Consider the following 25,025-nt stretch of genomic DNA (forward strand, 5'->3'; position numbering starts at 1 on the left):
CGATGGCAGGAGCCAGGTGCTTCTCCTGGTCTCCCATGGGGTGCAGGGCCCAAGCACTTGGGCCATCCTCCACTGCACTCCCTGACCACAGCAGAGAGCTGGCCTGGAAGAGGGGCAACTGGGATAGAATCCGGTGCCCCGACCGGGACTAGAACCCGGGTGTGCCGGCGCCGCAAGGCGGAGGATTAGCCTATTGAGCCACGGCACCGGCCCAAGCTCTGCTTTTTCTTTTTGCTTGATAAACCTTGAGTTTTGCTCACCTCTCATCATCCATGCCCCTTGTTCTTCTTGGTCATGAGACATGGACCCAAACAGTTAGAACCACAGACTCCTACAATATTAGTATAATAGGTGTTCAGTAAATGCATATGGAATTTATACAGATCTCTTTGTTTTGCTAGAAACCTATAAAGTTTTAAATTGTCCAGGGTCTTTCAACTAGCTGCTGGAAGAGCTCATCTAGAACCCAGGGCCTGCAGTTCCCTAGACAATTTAGTTTCTTTCAAAAGATACTATGACTAATTTCTTCCTTGTGCTTTCAATACCTGGCAAAGAATACGTATGAAATATTGAGCTCAGTTATATTTTTGTAGGGCTGGTGGCACTTACTAGATCTTTTAATGAGTGGCAGACTAGTAGAAAGAATATGAATTCTGGAGTCAGACCTGGATCAGAATTTCAGCTTTGCCCATTAGCAATTGGGCAAGTTTCTTATCTTTTTGGTCTGCACTGTCTCTCCTCAATAAATGACTGTAACAGTAGCTACCACCTAGTGTTGTTACAACAGGCAAATGAAACAAGGTTATAGAAAGTGCTTAGTTTAGCAGGTGGCAAGATCAGAGACTTCAGTAAATATTTGTGAGAGGAATAAATGGAAACTTAGTATATTTGATCTCCCTCATAGATAGGCAACATACCTTTTAGAAGGAAAGTCAATTTACCTTTTAGATATGTCATGTTCTTTATAGGCGCTTATTATTATTGCCATGGTTACACTCCTGCATGGTGAATTTCTTTTTGTCTTAGAAAATACCTGTTTCAAATATATTTCACTGCTTTTTAACTTTTGAAATTCCAGATTGATCCACGGAGGACAGATGTTAAATGGACTGGCAGGTCCCACTGTGATGAATGCAGCACCGTTTCTCTCTACAACGTGGTTTTCTGCAGATGAACGGGCCACGGCCACGGCTATTGCTTCAATGCTCAGTTACCTTGGTGGAGCGTGTGCATTTTTAGTTGGACCACTTTTTGTTCCAGCTCCCAATGGAACCTCGCCTCTTCTTGCTTCAGAGAACAGTAGGGCTCATATTAAAGATCGCATAGAGACTGTATTATATGCAGGTAATTTGAAGTTTTCTCTCTCCCTATTACACTTTGTATGCTGTCCTAGTCATCTCCAATCTACTTTTTGTATGCCAGGTTGCTTCATATGAAATACTTAGAAGGACCGATAACACACACATACACATACACACACACACAATCATGCGTATAATGTGCTTTGTCTAATCGTTTGAGGGTGCCTATTTACAACTTGTACCCTTCTTCAGAAGTTAAGGGTTTTTTTTTTATTTATCTATTTATTTATTTTTATTTGACAGGTAGAGCTATAGACAGTGAGAGAGAGAGACAGAGAGAAAGGTCTTCCTTCCATTGGTTCACCCTCCAAATGGCCGCCACGGCCGGCGCTGAGCCGATCTGAAGCCAGGAGCCAGGTGCCTCTTCCTGGTCTCCCATGCAGGTTCAGGGGCCCAAGCACTTGGGCCATCCTCCACTGCCCTCCTGGGCCACAGCAGAGAGCTGGACTGGAAGAGGGGCAACCAGGACTAGAACCCAGCACCCACATGGGATGCTGGTGCCGCAGGCGGAGGATTAACCAAGTGAGCCACGGCACTGGCTCCGGAAGTTAAGTTTAAAATGCATTCTGCCTCTCTTCTCATGCACTCACAATTAAGGTCTGTGTAACACATTTTCTAGTTTCCTGAAGGCTGCAGACAGGTAAGCAAGCATTTGTAAAACAGAGCACTGAGTGCTGTAACCCAAGACCTTACAGTGGCCCTGCAGGTTCCTAGGAGGAGACCTCACCCAGATTGTGGAGGTGAAGTAGAGCTTCTTGGAGAGTCTGTGTTTAGAACCTGAAGGGTGAGAGGGAGGTAGCCAACCACGGTACAGCAGACAGGAGGAAGAATAGAGTGGAGAAAACACCCAGTAAAGGGAGAGACCTGGTACATGCTAGCACCTGCAGGCCCGAGTGGTTTAGATATGGTGAGAATGGTGGTGGGGGAAGCTAGAGTGGGGAGCCACCCTCCGTGCAAGCCTTCCAAGCCAGGCTGAAGGATTTGATGTTGATGTTACAGGAAAAACCACACTGGAGATTTTTACATCAGAGAATTATATGGTGAAATTGATGTTTTAAAATGTGGTTTAGAGGGAATAAAACTGAAAACAGAGGCTGTGACAGTATATAAAGCACTTAGCCTACTGTAGACAACTCATTCCTTTAAAAAAAATTAAGAAGTAAAAATAAGTAAATAAATACACCTGAAAGCAGGTACAACATTAAGTTTTAAACTTTATTTTGTCATAAGATTCTTTTTATTGGCAACCTAAGGAATGGCCGTATCTCTCTCTCTCTTTTTTTTTTTAAGATGTATTTATTTATTTGAAACTTAGAATTACACAGAGAGAAGAGAGGCAGAGAGAGAGAGGTCTTCCATCCAATGGGTCACTCCCCAATTGGCTGCAGTAGTCGGAGCTGTGCCGATCTGAAGCCAGGAGCCAGGAGCTTCTTCTGAGTCTTCCACGTGCATGCAGTGGCCCAAGGACTTGGGCCATCTTCTACTGCTTTCCCAGGCCATAGCAGAGAGCTGGAATGGAAGTGGAGCAGCCAGGTCTCGAACCAGCGCCATATGGGATGCCCGCACTTCAGGCCAGGGCGTTAACCCACTGCACCACAGCGCCAGCCCTGATGGCTATATCTCTCAAACGACTGGATTTGGACACTGTTGGGCTCATCTTCATGCTCCGCGTCTGTCTGGCTCCTGGTTCCCCCGTAGAAGTCGTGCAGAAACCCTTCCTCAGTGCTTCTGTATCTGCCCGTCTGCCTGTCTGAAATACTGTCCCTTGACTCTGCAGTCCATTAAAAATGCTTTGCTAAAATTGCTGTCCTGAAAGGTTAAAGACGTTTAAGTTAAAGTATTGCAGACAAAGGGCCCATTAGAAAAGTAAATTACAGATCGATATCTCTTATGAATATAGACTCAGAGGTCCTGTACAAAACACTGGCAAACCAAATCCAGCCGCATATGGAAGGCTGACATGTCATGACCAAGGAGGATGCGTTCCAGGATTGCAAGACCGGCTTCACACCCAGAACAGAACAAAAGGGAAGAACAGGATCATCTTAACAGTGAAAAAATGGCGTTTGACAGACTCAACAAACACCCTTGCAAGATACAGCCAACAAAGTAGGAATGGTGAGAGTCCCCTCAACCTAATAAAAACCATCTATGAAAATCCACAGAAATGGTCAGAGGCTGAATACAGTCCTCCTAGGAACATGAACAAGACCAGGATGCCCACTCTGACCTCACCTGTGTAAACTTGTGCTGGGGGTTCTAGCCAGCACAGTTGTGCAAGAAAAAGAGAGAACAGGTATCCAGATTGGAAAGGAAGAAGTAAAAAAAACTGTTAAAAATTACATGATTTTGAATATGGAACATTCTCTGGAATCCACTATAAGCTTAGATCTAAAAGACGAGTTCAACAAGACTTACAATGCAAGGTTAATATGTGGAAATTGCTTGTATTTCCATTCAGCAGCAGTGGACCATCCAAACATAAAATTAAGAAAACAATTTAATTTACAATAGAATCAGAATAACTAAAATATTTAAAAGGGAATTTAACAAAGAATAGAACAGACTCCACAGACTACAGCACACTGCTGAAAGAAATTAAAGAAAACCTACAAAATAGACATCTCGTGTTTATGGGTTTGGAATTTTAATATTGTGAAGATATCCTCAAACTTTTCTATAAATTTGGTGCAACTCTATTAAAATCCCAGCTGCTTTTGTTGCAGAAATTGATAGACTGATTCTAAAATTCATATGGAAGTGCAAGGGACTAGGAGTAGCCTCAAAATCTTGAAAAAGAAAAACAAAGTTGGAGAACTCAGACTTCTTAATTTCAAAAGCCCTGTACTTAAAAAAAAAAAAAAAAAAGTCTGCACTAATCAAAACACATCAAAACACGTGGTATTGGCATGAAGATATATAAATGAATGAAACAGAAGTGAGATTCCAGGGATGGGCATTGTGACACAGCATATTAAGCTGCCACTTAGGACACCACTATCAGAGTGGCAGTGATAGAGTCCCGCCTCTGCTTAGGATCCCATTTCCTGCCATTGTGCACCCTGGGAGGCAGCAGATGATGAGTCAAGTGCTTGTGTCCCTTCTGCTCTCTTGGGAAACCCAGGAGAGAGTTCTGGCTTCTGGCTTTGGCATTTGGGAGAGAACCAGAGAATGGAAGATCAGTATGTGTTTGTGTAATTCTGCCTTTCAAGTAAAATTTTTAAAAACTTAGAAGTGAGATTCTGAGGCCAGTGCTATGTGGCATAGTGAGTAAAGCCACCTGCAGTGCTGTCATCCCACACGGGTGCCAGTTCAAGTCTTCGCTGCTCCACTTCTAATCCAGCTCCCTGCTAGTGTGCCTGGGAAAGCAGTAGATGACTCAAGTCCTTGAGCCCCTGCACCCACATGGGAGGCCCGGAAGAAGCTCCTGGCTCCTGGCTTTGGATGGACCCAGCTCCAGCAGTTGCAGGCATTTGGGGAGTGAATCAGCAGATGGAAGACTTCTCCATCTCTCTCTGCCTCTGCCTTTCTGTAACTCTGCCCTTCAAATAAATAAACAAATCTTAAAAAAAAAAAAAGTGAGATTCTAAAAAATCGACTTACTTTATGTTCAATTGAGTTTTCACAAGGGAGCCAAGATATTCAGTGAGGAAAAATAGTCTTTTCAACAAATGATACTGGAACAACTAGACACCACATGCAAAAGAATGAATTTGAACCAAACCACTTCTTTACGTGTATCATACACAAAAATTAAACCTAATTGTGAATACTCTGAGCGAAAAGACTGAGCAATGAATCTTCACAATCTTGGGCCACATGAAGTCTTCTTGTGAAGGACACCAAAAGCACAGGTGACAAAGCAACATAGGTGAGTTGGACTTCAGTAGTAAACATTTTAGCATACAATTAATACCCTCAGCAAAGTGAAAGTGCAGCCAACAGAAAGGGAGAAAATGTTTGCAAATCACAGACCTAATAAGGGTCTTGTTCCAGAATATATAAAGAATTCATACAACTCAACAGCAAAAAGGCAACCCAATTTAAAATGGACAAAGATCTTGAACATTTCTCTAAAGAAAACATGCAAATGGCCAATAAGCACATGAAAATATGTTCCATACCATTAGGGAAATACAAAGCAAAACCATGATGAGGTACTACTTCATGCCAGGAGTATGGCTGTCATTAATGAAATGGAAATCACAGGTGTTGGGAGAAGGTAGAGAAATCGGAGCCCTTATACACACAAAGTAGGAGTGTAAAATAGTGCAACTGCTGTGGAAACTGACAGTTTCTGCAAATCCATATAACCCAGCAATTCCATTTCTAGATGTAATACTCAAGTGAAATAAAAATATCCATCTACATATCATTGTTCATAACTGCATAGCAGCATTATTCACAATAGCTCCAACGTGGAAATAATCCAGTTGTCCATCTAGCAATAAGTAGATAGATATGTAATTGTGGTACATGCATATAATGGAATATGATTTGATAATAAAGTACTGACACATGCTCCAATATGGATAAACCTTGAAAACATTCTGCTAAATGAAAGAAGTCAGTCACAAAAGACTATGTGATGTGTGGTTCCATTTGCATGAATTGCCCAAATATTCAAATCCATGAAGACTGAAGGTAGATTAGGAGTTAAGACTAGAAGACTTGGGAGCAATGGGTTCAGGGTTTCTTTTGGGGATGATGAAAAATTCTAAAATTGATTTTTCATGATTGTTCAATCCTGTAAATATAGCAAAAATCACTGAGATATACACTTCAGTGTGTGAATTATCTGTTAATTGTGTCTCAGATGCTGTTTACAAAAATGCCAATAGAATGACGGTCAAAAATATGAATGAGGCAATCAGAAAAATTACAAGCGGCCAATAAGCCTTTGATAGATGCTCAGTGTTACCAGTAATTAAAAGAACTTTAAATGGAAATAATTCATTAATTCTTTGTTGTTCCTCAGACAAAGAATGAGATTGAGAATACAAAAAAAATCTGTTAACAATCTTTAAGAATTAGGAATCTAGACATTTCCACTTGAACTAAACAAAATTATCTATGATTAAGTGTCTTATAGGATACTGGCCCTTTTGCTAGGACTATAGAAGTATTACCCAACAGGAAGGGACCTCCAGAAATCACGCAGTCCAGTCCTTCTATTGACCCAGAAAGAGTAAGGGACTCACCCAAATTACAGCTTACTCAATGACACAAGCAGGTCCCTACTCCAGATTTCTTGACTTTCTCATGAGTGCTGTGTCTTGCTACTAAGTTAGGCACAGTTAACAAAGCTGGGGCTTCTAAGTGTGGGGGCCTTGTGGAGGAGGGGCTTCCAATGCCAGCATTGTTCGGGAGGGATCTAGACTCAAGAATTTGGCTTTCTGCAATGAGGCCAAGTTAAGATCGCTCAGCTGTTCGTTTCATTTCTGATTGTACAGTGTTCTACATTAGCTACTCTAGTGTTTGAATTTTGCTGTTTCTTGGTTTCTTACTTTTGGATGCTTTCATGCCTGTTCAGATTATCTTCATACATTCTGTAAATTTTCTGTGCTATACTTTATCAGAAATCCTATCATTGACTATACAAATCTCCTATCCTACTTCAACCAGCTTCCTGTCAGAGTCTCTCTGAGTACCATACTTACTAGACAGTCATCCTAGATCTGGTGTGAAATCTCTTTTATAGTAACATGCCGGGTTATATTTTTATTATTATTTCAGAGACAGAGCACTCATCCAGTGTTTTATTCCTTCAGTGGCTGAGGCTGGACCAAGCCGGAGCCAGGAACTCAATCTGCATATCTCATGGGGGCAGCGCGGACCCAACTACTTGAGCCATCACCTGCTGTCTTCCAGAGAGCATACCAGGGCTCAAACCCAGGCAATCCAGTATGGGATGAGGACATCCTAACTAGTGTCTTAACCACCAAGCCAGATGTCCACCCCATGTACTGTTGCTGTTTTTTAATACGAATTTATTTATTTGGAAGGCCGAGTGACAAAGAGAAAGAGTGAGAGCACGCATGTGTGCGTGCGTGAGAGAGAACTTCTGTTTGCTGGTTCACTCCCCAAATGGCCACAGCAGCCAGGTCTGGACCAGACTAAAGGCAAGAATCCTGGTCTCCCATGTGGGTGACAGGGACCCAAGTATTTGGGTCATCTTCCAGGCACATTAGCAGGAAGCCAGATCAGAAGCAGAACATGGGACCAGCCTGTGCTGTGGCGCAGTAGGTTAATCGCCTGCCTGCGGCTCCGGCATCCCATATGGGCACTGGTTCTAGTCCCGGCTACTCCTTTTCCAATCCAGCTCTCTGCTATGGCCTGGGAAAGCAGTGGAAAATGGCCCAAGTGTTTGGGCCCCTGCACCCACGTGGGAGATCCGGAAGAAGCTCCTGGCTCCTGGCGTCAGGTCAGTGCAGCTCTAGCTGTTGCACCCACCTGTAGGGTGAACCAGCAGAAGGAAGACCTTTCTCCCTGTCTCTGCCTCTCACTGTCTGTAACTCTACCTCTCTAGTAAATAAATAAAATCTTAAAAAAAAAAAAAAAGGCAGCAGCAGCAGAGCAGCTAGATCTCCAACCTGCACTCTAGTATGGGCTGCTAGCATCGCCCTCGTCGTCTTAACCAGCTATACCACAGTGCCACTGCCACTGCCAGCACCACTACAGGGTTTTAATGTATTCTCTCCACAGAGTAACATTTGTTTAGTCTCTCAGTCTTTTTGCCTATGTAGGACCACAGTGCCACAATACTTGCTTCTGGTATGACTTTTTACCTGTGACCTTCTCAAACACGTGCCTTCTCATACCCATCTTTCTTACTTGACTGAGGCTTCTTGGCTAGATGATAAGTGTATTGTGCTTATCTTTATGTTCCTAGGGCTACGCTGATGCTCAGTAAATATTTGTTTAATAAATACTTCAAGTATACTTTTTGTGCATTGCCTGGTTAGCATCTGTTTTCTTTTCCTTTCAGAATTCGGAGTTGTCTGCTTAATCTTTTCCGCAACACTAGCTTACTTCCCACCCCGCCCTCCCCTGCCCCCCAGCGTTGCTGCAGCCAGCCAGCGGCTGAGTTACCGGCGGAGCTTCTGTAGATTACTAAGGTAAGCACACTTACAGTCCTCACGTGATTTTTCTAGGACCTTCAATATTGTTCCATATCTGCAAAAGATAATTTAAGATAGTAACATTTCAGCAGCCTACTAATCAGGTAGTAAATAATTGATAAAATGCCAATTAAATATTTTAGACCTTCTATCAGAAATCTATCTTGAAAACTCACCAAAAAAATGCCATTTTTGCCTTACTTATATCAACCTATATAGTTACTCATATTTTCAAAGTAAAATTTTTTATTGTCTTTATATAATTTTATTTATTTATTTATTTATTTTTAAGATTTACTTATTTATTTGAAAGTCAGAGTTACAGAGAGGCAGAGCAGAGAGAAAGAGAGGTCTTCCATCTGCTGGTTCGCTCCCCAAATGGCTATAATGGCCGGAGCTGAGCCAGTCTGAAGCCAGGAGCCAGGAGCTGCTTCTGGGTCTCCTACATGGGTGCAGGGGCCCAAGCACTTGGCCATCTTCTGCTTTCCCAGGCCATAGCAGAGAGCTGGATCGGAAGAGGAGCAGCCAGGACTCAAACTGGTGCCCATACGGGATGCTGGCACTGCAGCCAGTGGCTTAGCCTGCTACACCACAGTGCCAGCCCCGTAATTTTCTTTTATCAAAAAACTCACATCATATGATAGTGTCTGAAATCATGGGCTTTATGTGCTAATTATATTTTTCCTAATATGCAGTGTTTTGGGTCATTATGTTTTATTTATTAATAAGCAGGCATTGGTCAATACAAATGAATAAATAAATACACTATTCACATGTCTCCCAAAATAATTTGGGATCATACATATGGGATCATAATGAAGAACATTAATGTGTTGCTTCATTTTATTAGTATAACCTAAATATAGTTAGACCCCTAACAACTCAAATGCTGCAGTATTGAGTTAGATTCTTTGGATGTATGGACCGTCACTATTGATTATGATTTGCATTTGGGCCTTACCGTGAACTTACCTTTTGAATTTTTTGCCAGTTAGGTATCATGAATTTTTATTGATCCATCAGCAGCTCTCTCTGGTCGGTTTTTTTCTCTTGTCTTTCTCTCCCACCTCATGATAAGTTTCTTGTGGTCAAGACCTGTCTGAATCTTCTAAAGTAAAATTGCCCAATAGGAATATAAACCCAACAGTATATGTAATCTTAAATTCTCCAGTTAGCTCATTAAAAAAGATAAAATAAAAAAGTAAAATTAACTTTAGTAGCATGTATTATTAGCTCAATATTCAAATATTTTAACGTGGTAAATTTTAAAATTATTGAACTATTATATATTCTTTTTTAAAAAAAGATTTATTTGTTTTATTTGAAAGGCAGAGCCACACAGAGGAAGAAAGGAGAGAGAGAGATTTTCCATCTGCTGGCTCACTCCCCAGTTGGTCACAGCTGTCAGGACTGGGCCACGCCAAAGCCAGGAGCTGGAAACTTCAGCTAGGTCTCCCACGTGGGTGGCGGGGGCCCAGGCATTTAACTGCTTTCCCAGGTGCATTAGCAGGGAGCTGGATGGAAGCACAGTATTCAGATCTTGAACAGGCGCTCGGACATGGGCTGTCAGCGTCGCAAGCAGTGGCTTAACCCGCTGCACCGCAGCACCAGCCCCACATTCTTTTATTTGTATAAAATCTTGGCTGTGCCCTGTGTATTTGATCCCCACAGCACATCTCAACGTAGACACTAAAGTTTCATAGGAAATATTTGATCTGTATTGAGAAATACATTATGAGTGAAATCATGGTTGAAACACTATTCAATGAGTAGTGTTTATGACGTTACACTGTTTATCTGAAGTTTAGAGTAGATAACTGCACTTTTTCAAATTTCAGATCAACAAATCTTTGATGTTATTAGGTCTTAATACAGGTATTGTACAGGCAACTGGACTTAATTGAAAATTTGTCACTTTTGAGGAAAACATATTTAGTTGTTCCTCCTAATTTTTTAACATAATTTCCATAGCTAAAATAATGATTCCCTTTCATCTTTCCATTTAAAAATGTTTTTTTCCTTTTTGTGCAAGAATCCATGCTGTGTTGGCTAAAGTGATAAGTTCAGATCTGTAAAAATCATTTAAAAAGATTCATTTGACAGTTAATTCTGATTTACAGCAACAAATTTTCATGATTCTTTTTTGACCAGTATGGAAAAACTTCTTTTATATTCACCTTGTATCTAAATATTATCCATTTATGTATCGTAAGTATTTTCCAATTTTAGACATTTCATCTTTGACCTGCTGCAGCAAATTGCAATTGCCCTTTTACTGTGAAATTTGCTGCCGTTTTCTTTTGCAGTCTAATCTTTCTACAGGAAACATTCAAGGAAGCAAGTTATAGCACTAGTGCATAGAAGACAGTAATTAGAACTGAATCAATTAATTGACACCAAGACAGAGCCAGGTTATGACACTAGAAACAACACATGCCTCGACGTGTGCACCATCTCTCATCCCAGCTGCTAGAATGAAATGTGATCCATCAAAACTAATGTTGTGTTTAATAGAAAAGTTCTTTTCACTGCTTCTGTTTTTAAATTTAGATTTAGATTAGTTAAAATGAAATAAATTTTAAAACTCAGTTTCTCATTTGCACTAGCCACATTCCAAGGGCTGTGCATCATTGTTTTTCAAACTTTAGTTCACAGCCAACTAATTTAGGAATTGACCACCATTTTTTTTTCTTTGCAAAGTAGAAGGGAATAAAACAGATTAGAAAATATTATTGTATCACATGTAGTAAGGCTGCATATTTTTGACAAGACTTTTATTTCAGTATGTAACGTGTGCATATTATATATATATATATATATATATATATATGAGTAAGTCACAAGGTGAAAATAAATATCCTAATCTGGAGTGAAGAGTCTCTGAAAACTGCTTTTCTACAGCACCTTATTCTATTTAACTAAAATATTCATTATGTTGAATTATGATCAGTGGTACACAACAATGAGATGACAATTTAAAAATGATAGTTTTCCTTTTTTGTTGTTGTTGTTTTGTTTTGCTTTTTGGTGCTGTGTGAGTTTTCTCCATTCAAAGCCAGCATCAGAAGTTAGGTAGCAGTAGATAAAACTGGGTAGGGGTCTGATCATTGTGGACTGTTCTGTGAGCTGTGCAGGGCCGCGGAAGACCTACGCTGTGTACAGGATTGTTCTGAGAAGGCAGAGCGGTCACTGTAGGTGATCACTCTGACCACGATGCACCCCGTGTCTGCACCCAGTTACCTGAGAGCCAGGACCTTCAAGTGTGTAAGCCGTCAGTTCTTGGCTATCAAAAGCCCTTTTCATCTAGGCCAGCATTCCTTTGTCTCTTCCCATAGTCATTTGTGAGCTTTGCACCACTGCCTGCTTCTACCTAGGGGCCTCCCATACCCTGTTCCTATAGTATACCCTTAGAATTTTTCCTGGTCTTTCAAAGAACTCCTGAAGTCATTATTCCCTGGATTAATAGAGTAATTGCCTCCCTAAATTTTAATTCCACTGTCTGGGTGAAAAAAACAACTATCCATTGTAAGTCCAGGGTTTTTACCACAGTTATTTATTTATCACTGTCCATGTGATTCCTTTCTCCTAATTTGTTTTTAAGCTGTGCATCCTAATGTAAACATTTCTCTGTGTGTGTTGATTTGATATTTGATGAGATGATGATGGCTCTTTTTGCCTCTTAGACTTCAAACACGGGCACATTTCTTACTTCAGGCACATGAACAGATTGATTCTTGTGTTCTTTCATTCATTCTTTTGTTTCCATTTCCTACTCCCATCCCTTCCCCGCCCCAGGACACCTGTTGCAAGTGCCTTCAGTGTGTCCATGTCCCTTTGCTATAGTAATGCAAGTGTTATTTGTGTGCATCTATGTCTAACTTATCTGAGTGATGGCATATTATGTATTTCTGTTGGACTTTTTTCACCAAACATTATGTGGGTTTTTTAAACTTTCCATTTTGAAATGCTACAATAGTAATCAAAAGTAGAATAACCCCACAAAGCCCCATAACTCATTATCAACAATTATCAATTGGCAACTAATCTTGTTTGATCTCTGCTATATGCATTTCCCCTCTTCTTGTATCACAAAGAAAATCTCAGGTGACAAATCATTTTGCCCAGAAAGATTTCAACATATGTCAAAAATATACAGATTCTATTTAACATAAGTATACTATCATTATCCTATCTAAAAACTGTTAAATAATAGTTTGCTAATATCTAATAAATGTTTAATTTTCCTGATGTCTCATAACTTTTTTTTAGTAGTTTGAATCAGAATCCAAGAATCAGAATCCAGATTAGGTCCACACATTGCAATTGCCCCAAGGGTTTGTAGCCTGTGGGTTTCACTTCTCTCTCTCTCTCTCTCTCGCTCTCGCTCTCGCTCGCGCTCGCGCTCGCGCTCTCGCTCTCTTTCATTGTAATTTATTTCTTGAGGAGCTCTCTTATCCTGAAGATCTGGATTTTGTAGTTTGCCTCTTTGTGTAGTTTGATATGTTTATCTGCCTTTTTTATTTCCTATAAATTGTTGGTCAGAGCTTTGTTCTGACTCGAGTTTTATTTTTGGTTTGTTTTTGTTTTACGTGACTCCTTCATCAGTGGTATGCCTTCTCCCCTCAGGAGGCACATGGTGTCTGGATAGCTCTCATTTTGCAGTATCAGCACACTGCTTTTAAAATGCATGTTGCCCCGTGTTCATTCGCCTGGTTCTTTGTCCTCCGTGGTATCCATCTATCATATTTTATACGCCTACTCCTGTTGTGTACACAGATTGCCTCTAGTTCTTGGTCGCCACAAACACCACTGCAGGGACATCCTCACATACCTCACCAGACCTGAGAATGTCCTTGGAGAATGTCTGCGAGCAGTCTGCTAGTGCAGAGGAGATTCTAAACTTAATTTGCCAAATGCTGCCAGATTGCTCTCAAAAATGCCCACCAAACTTAGCAGTTTCTGTCATTTTTATTTTTGTCAGTCTAATAACTAATATATCTTTTGTATAATTTGTATTTTGTGATTAAGTTTCATATTCTTCCAAGATTGCTAGCCTTTTAGTTTCCATCTACTGTAAATTCCTGTTCATAACTTCTTACCATTTCTTAATGATAGTTTCTTTTTTTCTTAATGCTTTTCATAGTACAGATCCTTTTTGACTTCTAAAATTTCACATATCTACTCTCAATTCTGTCAGCTGCCTATCAATTTTGCCAGGGGGATTCCTTAATTAGTATCTCTTTCGTTTTATCTTTCACAATTTGGTTTTCACCCTTCATAGAATCTTCCTTATTATGTTACGTTCACCAAATGTTGTAGGAAGGTTTCTTTTCTCCATAGAATGTTGACTGGCACTATTGACGGACAGTCCTTAGCTAGTTGTTTTGTAGCCACCTTCGCTGTAGATCACGTTTCTGTGTCTTGGCTCTCTGTTCTCCAGTACCACACATTTTTGTTACTCTGGCCGTGCAGTTTGTGTTAACGTCTGATAGGACAAGGACTTCGTCCTTCAGGACATTTATTCTTCTGTATAAATTTTGGAGCATATTTCTTGAGTTTCTAGAAAAAAATACACCCAAAATTTTCTTTATTAAAGATTTATTTACTTCTTTGAAAGGCAGAGTTACAGAGAGACAGAGGAAGAGACAGAGAGAAATCTTCCATTTGCTGGTTCACTTTCTGGACAGACAGAGCTGAGCCAAACCGAAGCCAGAAACTAGGTGCTTCTTCTGGGTCTCCCACATGAGTGCAGGGACCAAAGCACTTGGCCCATCCTCCATTGGTTTCCCAGGAGCATTAGCAGGGAGCTGGATTAGAAGTGGAGCATCCAAAACTTGAACCAGCACCTATATCGGATGCCTGCATGGCAGGTGGTGGCTTTATCCACCATACCACAATGCCGGCCCCAGCTGAAATTTCTATTGTGATTGCACTGAATTTATAGAATAATTTGGGTGGATTAGCAGCATGGACTGTCTCTCCATCTATTTAGATTGTCGTCTGTGTCCTTAATTAGATAATAAGTTACTTTATTTTCTTCCTCCATAAGTCTTGGGTCTTCCTGGTTTATTCCTAAATACTTCATAGTTTTTTTGAAAAAATAGCTATTGTAAATGCTATCTGATTTTCATTAGATTTTTTTTTTTTAGTTAAGCTTTTTCTTTTGAGATCATTGTAGATGCACATGCAGTATAAGAAATAATACAAAGATAACTCTTTATCACAGCCAGAAAACTGACCTGATGCATTCACCACAGAGAACATCTCCAACCAACCCGGCATCCCTGTTACTGCCCTTGTGTGGCCACACCTCCTTCCACCCACCCTACTCCTTAATTCTTGGTGGACACTAATATGTTCTCTATTACTGTAATTTTGTCATTTCAAGAAAGTTGTGTAAATGGAATAATATAAAGTACATAGGATTTTGGCCTTTTAAGAGTCAGCCAGGTTCATTCTTTTTATTGCTGGGTAGCGTTGCATGATATGGATGTTCCCAGTTTGTTTATCCATTCACCTTGAATGCTATCTGGGTTGTTTCTAGCTTTTGGCTATTAGAGTTGAGTTGCCATAAACTTTTGTATACAAGGTTTTATATAAACATTAATTTTCATTTCTCTGGAATAAATGCCCAGGAATGCAATTGTGAGATTGCATGAAAGTAGCACGTTTACTTATTAAAGATAATATCTGCCAAACTGTTTTCCTGAGTCGTCAAACCATTTGTTATTACTGTGAGCGTTATGTGGGTCTTGCAGCTTTTGCACTTCCTTGTCAGGTTTTAGTGTTATGACTGGTTTTATTCTAGCCATTTTGCTAGGTGCACAGGCACATAATTTCAGATATGAAGGTCAGTGAGCGATATCTGAAAATTACAAATACATATGCTCTTTGATAAAGCAGATGTATGTCTAGGAATTGATCACACAGGTTATACTAGCACATAGGCAAAGTGACTGTTTATACGAGCAAAAGAACAAAATTATATGTACACACATACACATACACGCAAGGGTATTTCAACACTTGTGGAAAAGGACTTAAGTTTATTTGGACACAAAAAAATTTCAAAATCCTTGTATCTTTTTCATAATACACATTTTCCATAAGCTGCTTTTTTTTTTTTTTTTTTTTTTTTTGACAAGCAGAGTGGATAGTGAGAGAGAGAAAGGTCTTCCTTTTTGCCGTTGATTCACCCTCCAATGGCCGCTGCGGCCGGCGCATCTCGCTGATCCAAAGCCAGGAGCCAGGTGCTTCTCCTGGTCTCCCATGCGGGTACAGGGCCCAAGCTCTTGGGCCATCCTCCACTGCCTTCCCGGGCCATAGCAGAGAGCTGGCCTGGAAGAGGGGCAACCGGGATAGAATCCGGCACCCTGACCGGGACTAGAACCTGGTGTGCCAGCGCCGCAAGGCGGAGGATTAGCCTGTTAAGCCTCGGTGCCGGCCTCCATAAGCTTTTTAAAGATGCCTCTTTATGCATGGATTTCACTTTTTTGCACCAAAATAAGCTTGTATTATAATTGTTCTCCATGAACTTTTTGAAGTATCCTCATCTTTCTGGTTAAATAAATATAGATACATTGACATGGTAGAATACCATAAGAAAGAATGAGGAAGAATCTTTATGTATTATTGATAGAAAGAGCTCTAAGATCTATTGCATTAAAATTGCAGTGAAGTTCACAAATGCTCGAATGCAGTATTTTTATAAAAAGCCTGGGAAAGCACATATGTCTATATATTTTTACTAGCTTGTGTATTTATGATATATTTTTGGGCATTTACCCAAGAAACTGGTAACACTTGTAATTTTGAGAAGGAGAAAACAGGAGTAAGAAAACAAATTTCCCCTCATATTTTCATAACTTTTTAGTTTTGAGCCATTTGAATAGTAATGCCTATTGAAAAATGCATTAATATAGACTTTTAATAATAAAACAAAAATAATGTGCTGGTTAGTATCCCACCTGCTTCACTTCTGATACAGCTTCCTGCTAATGTTCTGGGAAAAGCAGTGGAGGATGGCCCAAGTGCTTGGGCCCCCACACCCACGTGAGAGACCCAGATGAAGCTACTGGCTCTTGGCTTCGCCTTGGCCCTCCCTGGTTCTTGTGACCATCTGGGGAGTGAACCAGCAGATAGAAAATCTCTCTCTCTCCTTCTTTATAACTCTGATTTTCAAATAAATAAATAAACCTTTAAAAATTATAAAAATTAAAACCATTTCCTAAATGTATAAAAGCTAGCATATTATATGTATGTCTTTAATCTTAGGTTATCCTCTCTGTCTTATTCATAAGGAAAAACAGTAATTTTTGCTTTCAAATGAGAGCTTTTTGTTTTTTAACTGAATTCCCTACCACCTACTCATTCTATAATACAGTGATGCTAATTCGTCGATATAATAAAGTAAAATTGGCATTTTAAAAAATTTGAACAAAAATATTCTTGAAAAATATTTGAAGAAGCTTGAATTTATTTTTTAAGTTTATTTTTTATTTGAAAGGCAGAGTAATAGAGACAGAGATCTTCCATCTGTTAGCTGCTTCACTCCCCAAATGCCCACACCAGGCTGCTGGGCTGGGCCAGGCCAAAGCCAGAAGCCAGGAACTCCATCTGGGTCTCCCGCATGGGTGGCAGGAACCCAAACAGTTGAGTCATCATCTGCTACCTTCCAGGGTACACACTAGCAGCAAACTGGATGGGGGACCCAAACCCAGGTTTGGTATGGGATGCAGGCATTCCAAGCAGCTGCGTAAGCCATTGCAATACAGTGCCTGCCCCTGGAGGTTGAATTCATTAACAGTTTCAGTTTCCTCATGACTTAACTTTTCATGAGTAAGGTTCAAATTCTAGATTTTTGGTTTATAATTGTTTTATTTTATTTCTCTTTTACAGCAATTTGAGATTTTTGATGATTGCTTTAGCATATGCCATACCATTTGGTGTATTTGCTGGCTGGTCTGGAGTGCTGGACTTAATTCTAACACCAGTACATGTCAGCCAAGTAAGTATTACTTCTTTATGTGTTGTGAATATTTCAGTTCATTTCATTTGTAAATACTGCTTACATGCTCTTAGTTTTAGCTGCAAGGACTAGATAAAGCTTTGTCCTATATTAGTGTTGCAAATACAAGATTCTTATGGAACAATTAAAAATGTTGATTTTAATAACAACCATGAATTTCACTTTTATTTGTGTGTTGCTAATAAGACTGAAAAATGGGGGTGGGGAGGGAAATCTTAGTTTTGCTGAGTCTATCCTTTATCCTTGCCTCATACTTTATAAAGATTAAAAGACTCTCATCAAATACCTAACTACCCCTGCATCTTAGTTCCTTACTTTGTCTCTGGTCTCATTTCTTTCATAAGAACCATCTTACTACTTTCGATGCCATCCATTCTTTCACTGTGCTTCAGCATGGTAGAAGGGGTGGAGAGAAAGTTGGGGAGCAATTGGGGGAAGTCTGTCACACTGGTGAGATATGGTACTCTATTGTATTAATAAATAGCAATGTCTCCCTTTTACTTTTGACAAATATTTGTATTGTTTACCATTTTTGACTGTCACAGTGCTTTGTGAATGTTCTCTTGATACACCTGTTACACATTTCTGTTAGGTGTATGGGATTGTAGCTGTGCAGTTGCTGGTTCTCGTTGTATTCTCATGTTGATAGATGATACCAACTTTGTACAAGGTGTTTGCATCCATACATGGCCCTGCCAGCAGTAACAGCAATTTCTCCTTGTTCCACACCATTACAAGCACTTGGTCTTGTGGCATTGTCAGCCTTTGTAATCTTAGTCATGCTGATGGCTGTGCAGTTCTGCGTCATTGTAATGACTTCCCTGTTTTGTTTTTCAAGTGTTTGAATATCCTTTTTTGAGACATAGGGTTGGGGTTAGGGTCTCTTGCCCACTCTTGGGGTACCCTTTTCTTTATGACAGTATCAAAGAGAGCTGTGCAGATGGAAGCCCCTCAGAAGACCGTGGGGTCCCCAGTAAGCCTTGGTTGAGGAATGAGCAGCACTTAAAAAGGGCAAAGCCACTAGAGGCTTAGCAGGAAGACTGCTGTGGGACGATCATGGTCAAGTTCAAGGTCTGGGCCAGCCAGAGCAGTGGTACCTCATTCACACTTGTAATGCCCTGTGCCCCTGCTGAGCCAGCAGGGAGATCAAGCTATGGAATCATGGGTCATGCCCTAGGGGCCAGCACGGTGCAGTAGGCTAAGCACTGGCATCCCAAATCAGAGTGCAGATTAGATTCCCAGCCGCTCTGCTTCTAATCCAGCTCCCTGCCAATGTGCTGGGAAAGCAGTGGAAGACGGCCCAAGTACTCAGGCCCCTGCACTCACATAGGAGAGTGGCCCACATGAAGTTCCAGGTGCTCGCTCACTCACTCTCTCTCTCTCTCTCTCTCTGTGTGTGTGTGTGTGTGTGCCACTCTGCCTTTCAAATAAATCTTAAAAAAAAAAAAAGCCATGCCCTAGATGGAATAAGGCCCACTCTAGTTAGACCCATCATAACCAAAACCTAAACCAAGCCCTGACACAGTTCTTCAGAGGAGACATCTTGGAGAGTGAGATCAGCTTGAGAAGCACCTTAGTTTCTACTTATTTATGCCAATAAAGCACAGAATGAAGCCTGGACAAGCTCAAGGAGATCAGCTAGTCATTGATTGCCTACGAGGACAAAAACCAACCATTTTAGAGAGAGTCAAAAAACCCAGAATCTCTGCATTGTATCCCCCACAGCATACAGCATACAACTGAAACACAGAGGGCAGGCTCTGGCCTAGTAGTTAACATGCTGCTAGGGACACCCGCATCCCATAGGTGAGTGCCTGGGTTCCAGTCCTGGCTCCACTGCCAGTTCCAACTTCCTGCTAATGCACACCTTGGGAGGCAGCAGGCAATGGCTCAAGGAGTGGGTTCCTTGCCACCCACACGAGAGAACCGGATTGAGGGTGTTGTGCGTATCTCCCAGCTTCAACTTGGCCCGGTCCTGGCCATTGCAGGCGGTTAGGGAATGAACCAGCATACAGGAGCTCTGTTTACTTGCCTGCCTGTCTGTCTCTCTCTCTCTCTCTGCCTATCTGTGTATCTCTTGTCTGTGTCAAACAAATAAAGGTAAAATAAGATATACAAACACACACTTTAGACATGCAAAGAAGCAGGTAAATGTGACTTTTTTTTTTTTTAATTAAAGAGCAGTCAGTAGAAAAATAACTGTCAGTCTAGGTGTTGGAATTAGCAGATGGAGACTAATACAAGAAAGAAGAAAAGATCTTTCTCTTTAATAAATAATAAATTTAGAAAAGATGTATTTATTTATTTATTTATTTGAAAGGTAGAGTTACAGAGAGGCAGAGGCAGAGAGAGAGTCTTCCCTCTGCTGGTTCACTGGCCTTATGGCTGGAGCTGGAGCAGATGAAGCCGGGAGCCAGGAGCTTCATCTGGTCTCCCTTGAGGGTGCAGGGGCCTAAGAACTTGAGCCATCTTTCACTGCTTTCCCAGGACATAAGCAGAGAGCTGGATAGAAGAGGAGCAGCCAGCACTCGAACTGGTGCCCATATGGGATGCCAGCACTGCAGGTGGCTGCTTTAACCCATTATGCCACAGCACCAACCCCAACAAGTAAATCTTTTTTTTTGACAGGCAGAGTGGATAGTGAGAGAGAGACAGAGAGAAAGGTCTTCTTTTGCCATTGGTTCACCCCCTTCGCTGATCCGAAGCCAGGAGCCAGGTGCTTCTCCTGGTCTCCCATGTGGGTGCAGGGCCCAAGGACTTGGGCCATCCTCCACTGCCTTCCCAGGCCATAGCAGAGAGCTGGACTGGAAGAGGAGCAACCGGGACAGAATCTGGCACTCCGACCGGGACTAGAACCCAGCGTGCCGGCGCCGCAGATGGAGGATTAGCCTATTGAGCCGTGGCACCAGCCAAGTAAATCTTTTAAAAAATAAAATAAAATTTAAAATTCCCCTTCTCAGTTGTACTGTCACTCCAAGCACTCAGTAATCTCATGTGACTAGTGACTGCCATATTGTACTGGACAGTGTAGATAGAGAACATTTATATCATCACAGAAAGTTCTGTTGGGGGCCATCCCCCAATAGATGCAGTGCTGGCATCCCATATGGACGCCAGTTCACGTCCCGGCTGCTCCTCTTCCAGTCCAGCTCTCTGCTATGGCCTGGGAAAGCAGTAGGAGATGGCCCAAGTCCTTGGCCCCTGCACCCACGTGGGAGACCCAGAGGAAGCTCCTGGTTCCTGGCTTCGGATCAGCACAGCTCCACTATTGCGGCCAATTGGGGAATGAACCAGCAGATGGAAGACCTCTCTCTCTCTCTCTCTCTCTCTGCCTCTCCTTCTCTCTCTTTGTAACTCTGACTTTCAAATAAATAAATAAATCTTTAAAAAAAAATTCTGTTGGACAGAGCTGTTATTGGGCTTTGTCATTTTACTGTCACATTTAAACCTAGAGTTGATTTTGTGCTTTTTGTAGGTGGGGATTAAGTTTCTTTTCTCTCATATGGATATCCTTTAACCTAGTTTCAGTTTTTGAAAAGATCATTTTTTTCTCCACTGCTTTCTGCCATCATCTTTGTCATAACCAAGTCCCTTTGTTATGCACATGTGTTTCTAGATTTGTTTTCCTTTAGTCTATTTGTCTACCTTTGTGCCAATATCAAATTTTCTTATTGTTTTAGCATTGTAAGTTTAGGTACCTAGAAGAGTAAATGTTCCCCTTTATTAGGATTTTGATTAGAATATTTTTGACTTATATATCAATTTGAGATAGCTTTGTTGTAATATTGAGTTTTTCAAACTATGATCATTGCATTTCTTATTTATTTAGGTCCAGTGTCTCTGGATAATGCTATATAATTTTCTGCAAAGATTTCCTCTATATATTTATTAGATTTACTCCCAGATATGTTATACTTTTATAAGCTGTTATAATTGGTAACTTTACATTTTTATTTTCTAGTTTTGATTAGCATATGGAAATACATCTGATATGTGCAAGTAATTGAAATACAGCTGACCTTGTATCAAACAACTTTGTTATACTCACTTATTTTATTAATATACCCATAAGTATTTTAGCCTCTGTACATTTTATAGTGCTATCAATTGTGACTATTGACAAATAGATTTGAAAAATACCATCACTAAAACTCGACACTGAGATGATCATGTGATTTTTCTTTTTTAACCTTTTTATGTGACAGATTGCATTTACTATTACTAAATGTTAAACCACCATGCATTCCAGTACTAAATCCAGTTTGCTAGTGATAATTACCCTTGTTTTGTAAATGAGTGGATTCAGTTTGTTCATATCTTTTGCAGTTAAATTCACGAATGAGATAACCATAATTTTCCTCTCAAGTCCTATCCTTGTCAATTGTACTTATCAAAGTTGTACTCATTTTTTTAAAAAACTTAAAGATTCCTTCTTTTTCTGTCATTGGAAGAGCTTGTGTAAGATTGGTGGTTTTGATCTTTTGTTTTTCCCTAAATATTTCATAGGGTTTGTTGATGAAGCTATCTAGGTTTCTTTGTGAAAAGATGTAAAGTAGGAATTAATTTCTTCGTTAGTCATAAAATTTCCTAGATTTCCTATTAATTATTGTACCAATTTGGATAAGTTGTTCTAGAATTTGTCCATTTTATCTCAAAATAATTTATCTCAAATTTATTGGCAAAAGTTATTACAGTATCTGCAGTCTTATTTTATTAGGTCAATCCAGATATTGCTCATCTGTATATTCATTTTTTTTAACAGTTTCATAGTGGCTTTTTAACGAATGTATCTTTATTGTTTCATTGATTTGTGATTTTATATTGTTCTATTTTTTTGGAGGGAAGTTACTTCCTCTACTTTTTCTTTTTTTTTTATATTAATGCCTATGAACATACTTGAATTTTAGATTTTCTTTTGTAATATATTCATTTTAAGATCTACATTTCTTGGCTGCTGCTGTGGCTCACTAGGCTAATCCTCTGCCTGCGGCGCCGGCAACCTGGGTTCTAGTCCTGGTTGGGGCGCCGGATTCTGTCCCGGTTGCTCCTCTTCCATTCCGGCTCTCTGCTGTGGCCCAGGAGGGCAGTGGAAGATGCCCCAAGTCCTTGGGCCCTGCACCCGCATGGGAGACCAGGGGGGAGCACCTGGCTCCTGGCTTTGGATTGGCGCAGCGCGACGGCCATAGCAGCCATTTGGGGGTGAACCAGCGGAAGGAAGACCTTTCTCTCTCTCTCTGTCACTATCTAACTCTGCCTGTCAAAAAAAAAAAAAAAGATATACATTTCTTTTTCACAAACCTTTATTTTATCTAAGTTTTTCCAATGTTTTTATTATTTAATTTAAAATATTTTCTAATTTTCATAGTGATTTCTTCTCTGAACCATGAGTTGGTTATTTAGAGGGACGTTTCTTAATCTACAGACTGATGAAGATTCTTTAGTTCTTTTTTTTTAAATTTCTAACTAAAGTACAGAAATGTGGTCTTAGGACATTTTCTGTGATTACAGTATTTTCAAATGTATTGACCCTGTGATCAATTGTGTTCTATAATTCTTGAGTATAGTGTTTGAGTTATCAGATAAGTTCTTTTAACTGTGTGTGTTCACATCTTGTATATTTTCACTCATTTTTGCCTGCTTACTTTGTCAGTTACTGAGAGAGGTGTGTTAAAATCTCACACATTATTATGAATTTGCCCATTTTTCTCTTTTATTTCTATCAATATTTGCTTTATATATGTTTTAAGACTATGTAAGTACATGCACATAAGTCTAGAACTGTTGTATCTTACCAGGGAGTTAACTCATTTATGTAAATGAAGTACTGTATTTCTGATGATGCTTTTTGCCTTAATGCACCAGCTTTCTTTAGGGTACACATGGCATATCTTTTTACATGTTTTGCTTTCAAACTTTCTTTAGATACACTTCTTATAAGCATCATATTACATTTTCCTTTAATTCAGTCTGATAATCTCTGTTATTTAATTGGAACATTTAGCACATTTACAAATAATGCAGTTACTGGTAAATTTGGGTCTAAATCTACCATCTTACCACTGGTTTTCATTTTGCTTAGTCATTCTGTCCTTTTTCTTTCTTACTTTCTTATGGATCAATTAAGTATTATTTTAATTCCATTTTGCCCCCTCTATTAGATTTGTACTTTCAGACCTTTTTACTATTTAGTGGTTACCCTAGAAAAATAGATTTATCAATCTCTATTACAAATTAGAACTTTTATCTTTTCCATTATAGCCCAAGAGAGATTCTTAGAATTTTTTGATTTCTTTTAAACCTTTCCAATCATTTCTGCTGTTATTGTCATGTATTTTAACTTCCTAAGACATTATTCTTATTATGTATACACCTATTGCTCATTTAGATTCACCTTCATGTTTGCTCATTATACTTGATCTTTTTATCTTCACTCTCCCATCTATAATCATTTTTCTTCTGTTGAAAGAATACTCTTGGGGCTGGCACTGTGGCATAGCAGGTGAAGCCACCATATGGGTGCCAGTTCAAGTCCCAGCTGCTCCACTTCTGATCCAGCTCTCTGCTATGGCCTGGGAAAGCAGTAGAAGACAGCCCAAGTGCTTGGGCTCCTGCACCCACGTGGGAAACCCAGATTCAGAAGCTCCTGGCTCCTGCTTTCGGATCAACCCAGCTCCGGCCCTTGCAGCCATCTGGGGAGTGAACCAGCTAATGGAAGATCTCTCTCTCTCTGTCTCTCTGCGTCTGCCTCTCTGTAACTCTGCCTTTCAAATAAATAAATAAATCTAGAAAGAGAGAGAGAGAGGGAGGGAGGGAGGGAGGGAGGGAAGGAAGGAAGGGAGGAAGGGAGGGAGGGAGGGAGGGAGGGAGGAAGGAACGAACACCCTTAGGGTTTTTGTTTGTTATAAAGATAGGCTGGTGACAGTTTCTATTGTTTGAGGTTTCCTTTTTTATTTTGTCAGTTATTTTGGTCTGAAAATGTTTTTATTTCACCTTCATTTTTTGAAGTTTTTTGTTATTGGGCATAGAATTGTTGGCTGGCACTACTTATTTATTTGAAAGGCAGAGTTACAGAGAGAGAGAAGAGACACAGAGAGATCTTCCATCCACTGGTTCACTCCCCAAATGGCCATAAGGCCTGGGTTGGGCCAGAATGAAACCAGGAGCCAGGAGCTTCATCCAGGTCTCCTAAGCCAGTACAGGGGCCCAAGGACTTAGGCTATCTTCTGCTGCTTTCTCAAGACACTAGCAAGGAGCTGGATTGAAAGTGGAGCAGCCAGGATGAAAACCAGCGCCCATATGGGATGCCGGAACTGCAGGCAGCAGTTCAACCAGCTGTGCTAGAACACCAGCCCCATTTGGTGGTTTTACTGTCACATAACTAGGTTGTAATCTTTTTTAAAATTTATTCTGTCCTGGGTGTAGTGAAATTCTTGCATCTAGGCTTGATGTCTCTTACCTGGTTCTGAACATCTTGACTAGAATCTCATCAAAGCTTAAGTTGGTTTTTTTGTTTTG

General features: G+C 40.3%; 1 protein-coding gene across 1 annotated transcript in view; it reads left to right on the plus strand.

Moving 5' to 3' along the window:
- Positions 1-25,025, plus strand: part of SLC49A4 (solute carrier family 49 member 4) — a 111,174-nt gene that overhangs the window by 57,114 nt on the left and 29,035 nt on the right. The window contains exons 3-5 of the mRNA XM_062208890.1: positions 1,079-1,344; positions 8,350-8,479; positions 17,381-17,489. Of these exons, the coding sequence (XP_062064874.1) occupies positions 1,079-1,344; positions 8,350-8,479; positions 17,381-17,489 (505 nt within the window). The remainder of the gene's footprint in view (positions 1-1,078; positions 1,345-8,349; positions 8,480-17,380; positions 17,490-25,025) is intronic.

This window comes from Lepus europaeus, chromosome 2 (assembly GCF_033115175.1).
Source record: "Lepus europaeus isolate LE1 chromosome 2, mLepTim1.pri, whole genome shotgun sequence".
NCBI classification, from domain to species: Eukaryota; Metazoa; Chordata; class Mammalia; order Lagomorpha; family Leporidae; genus Lepus; species Lepus europaeus.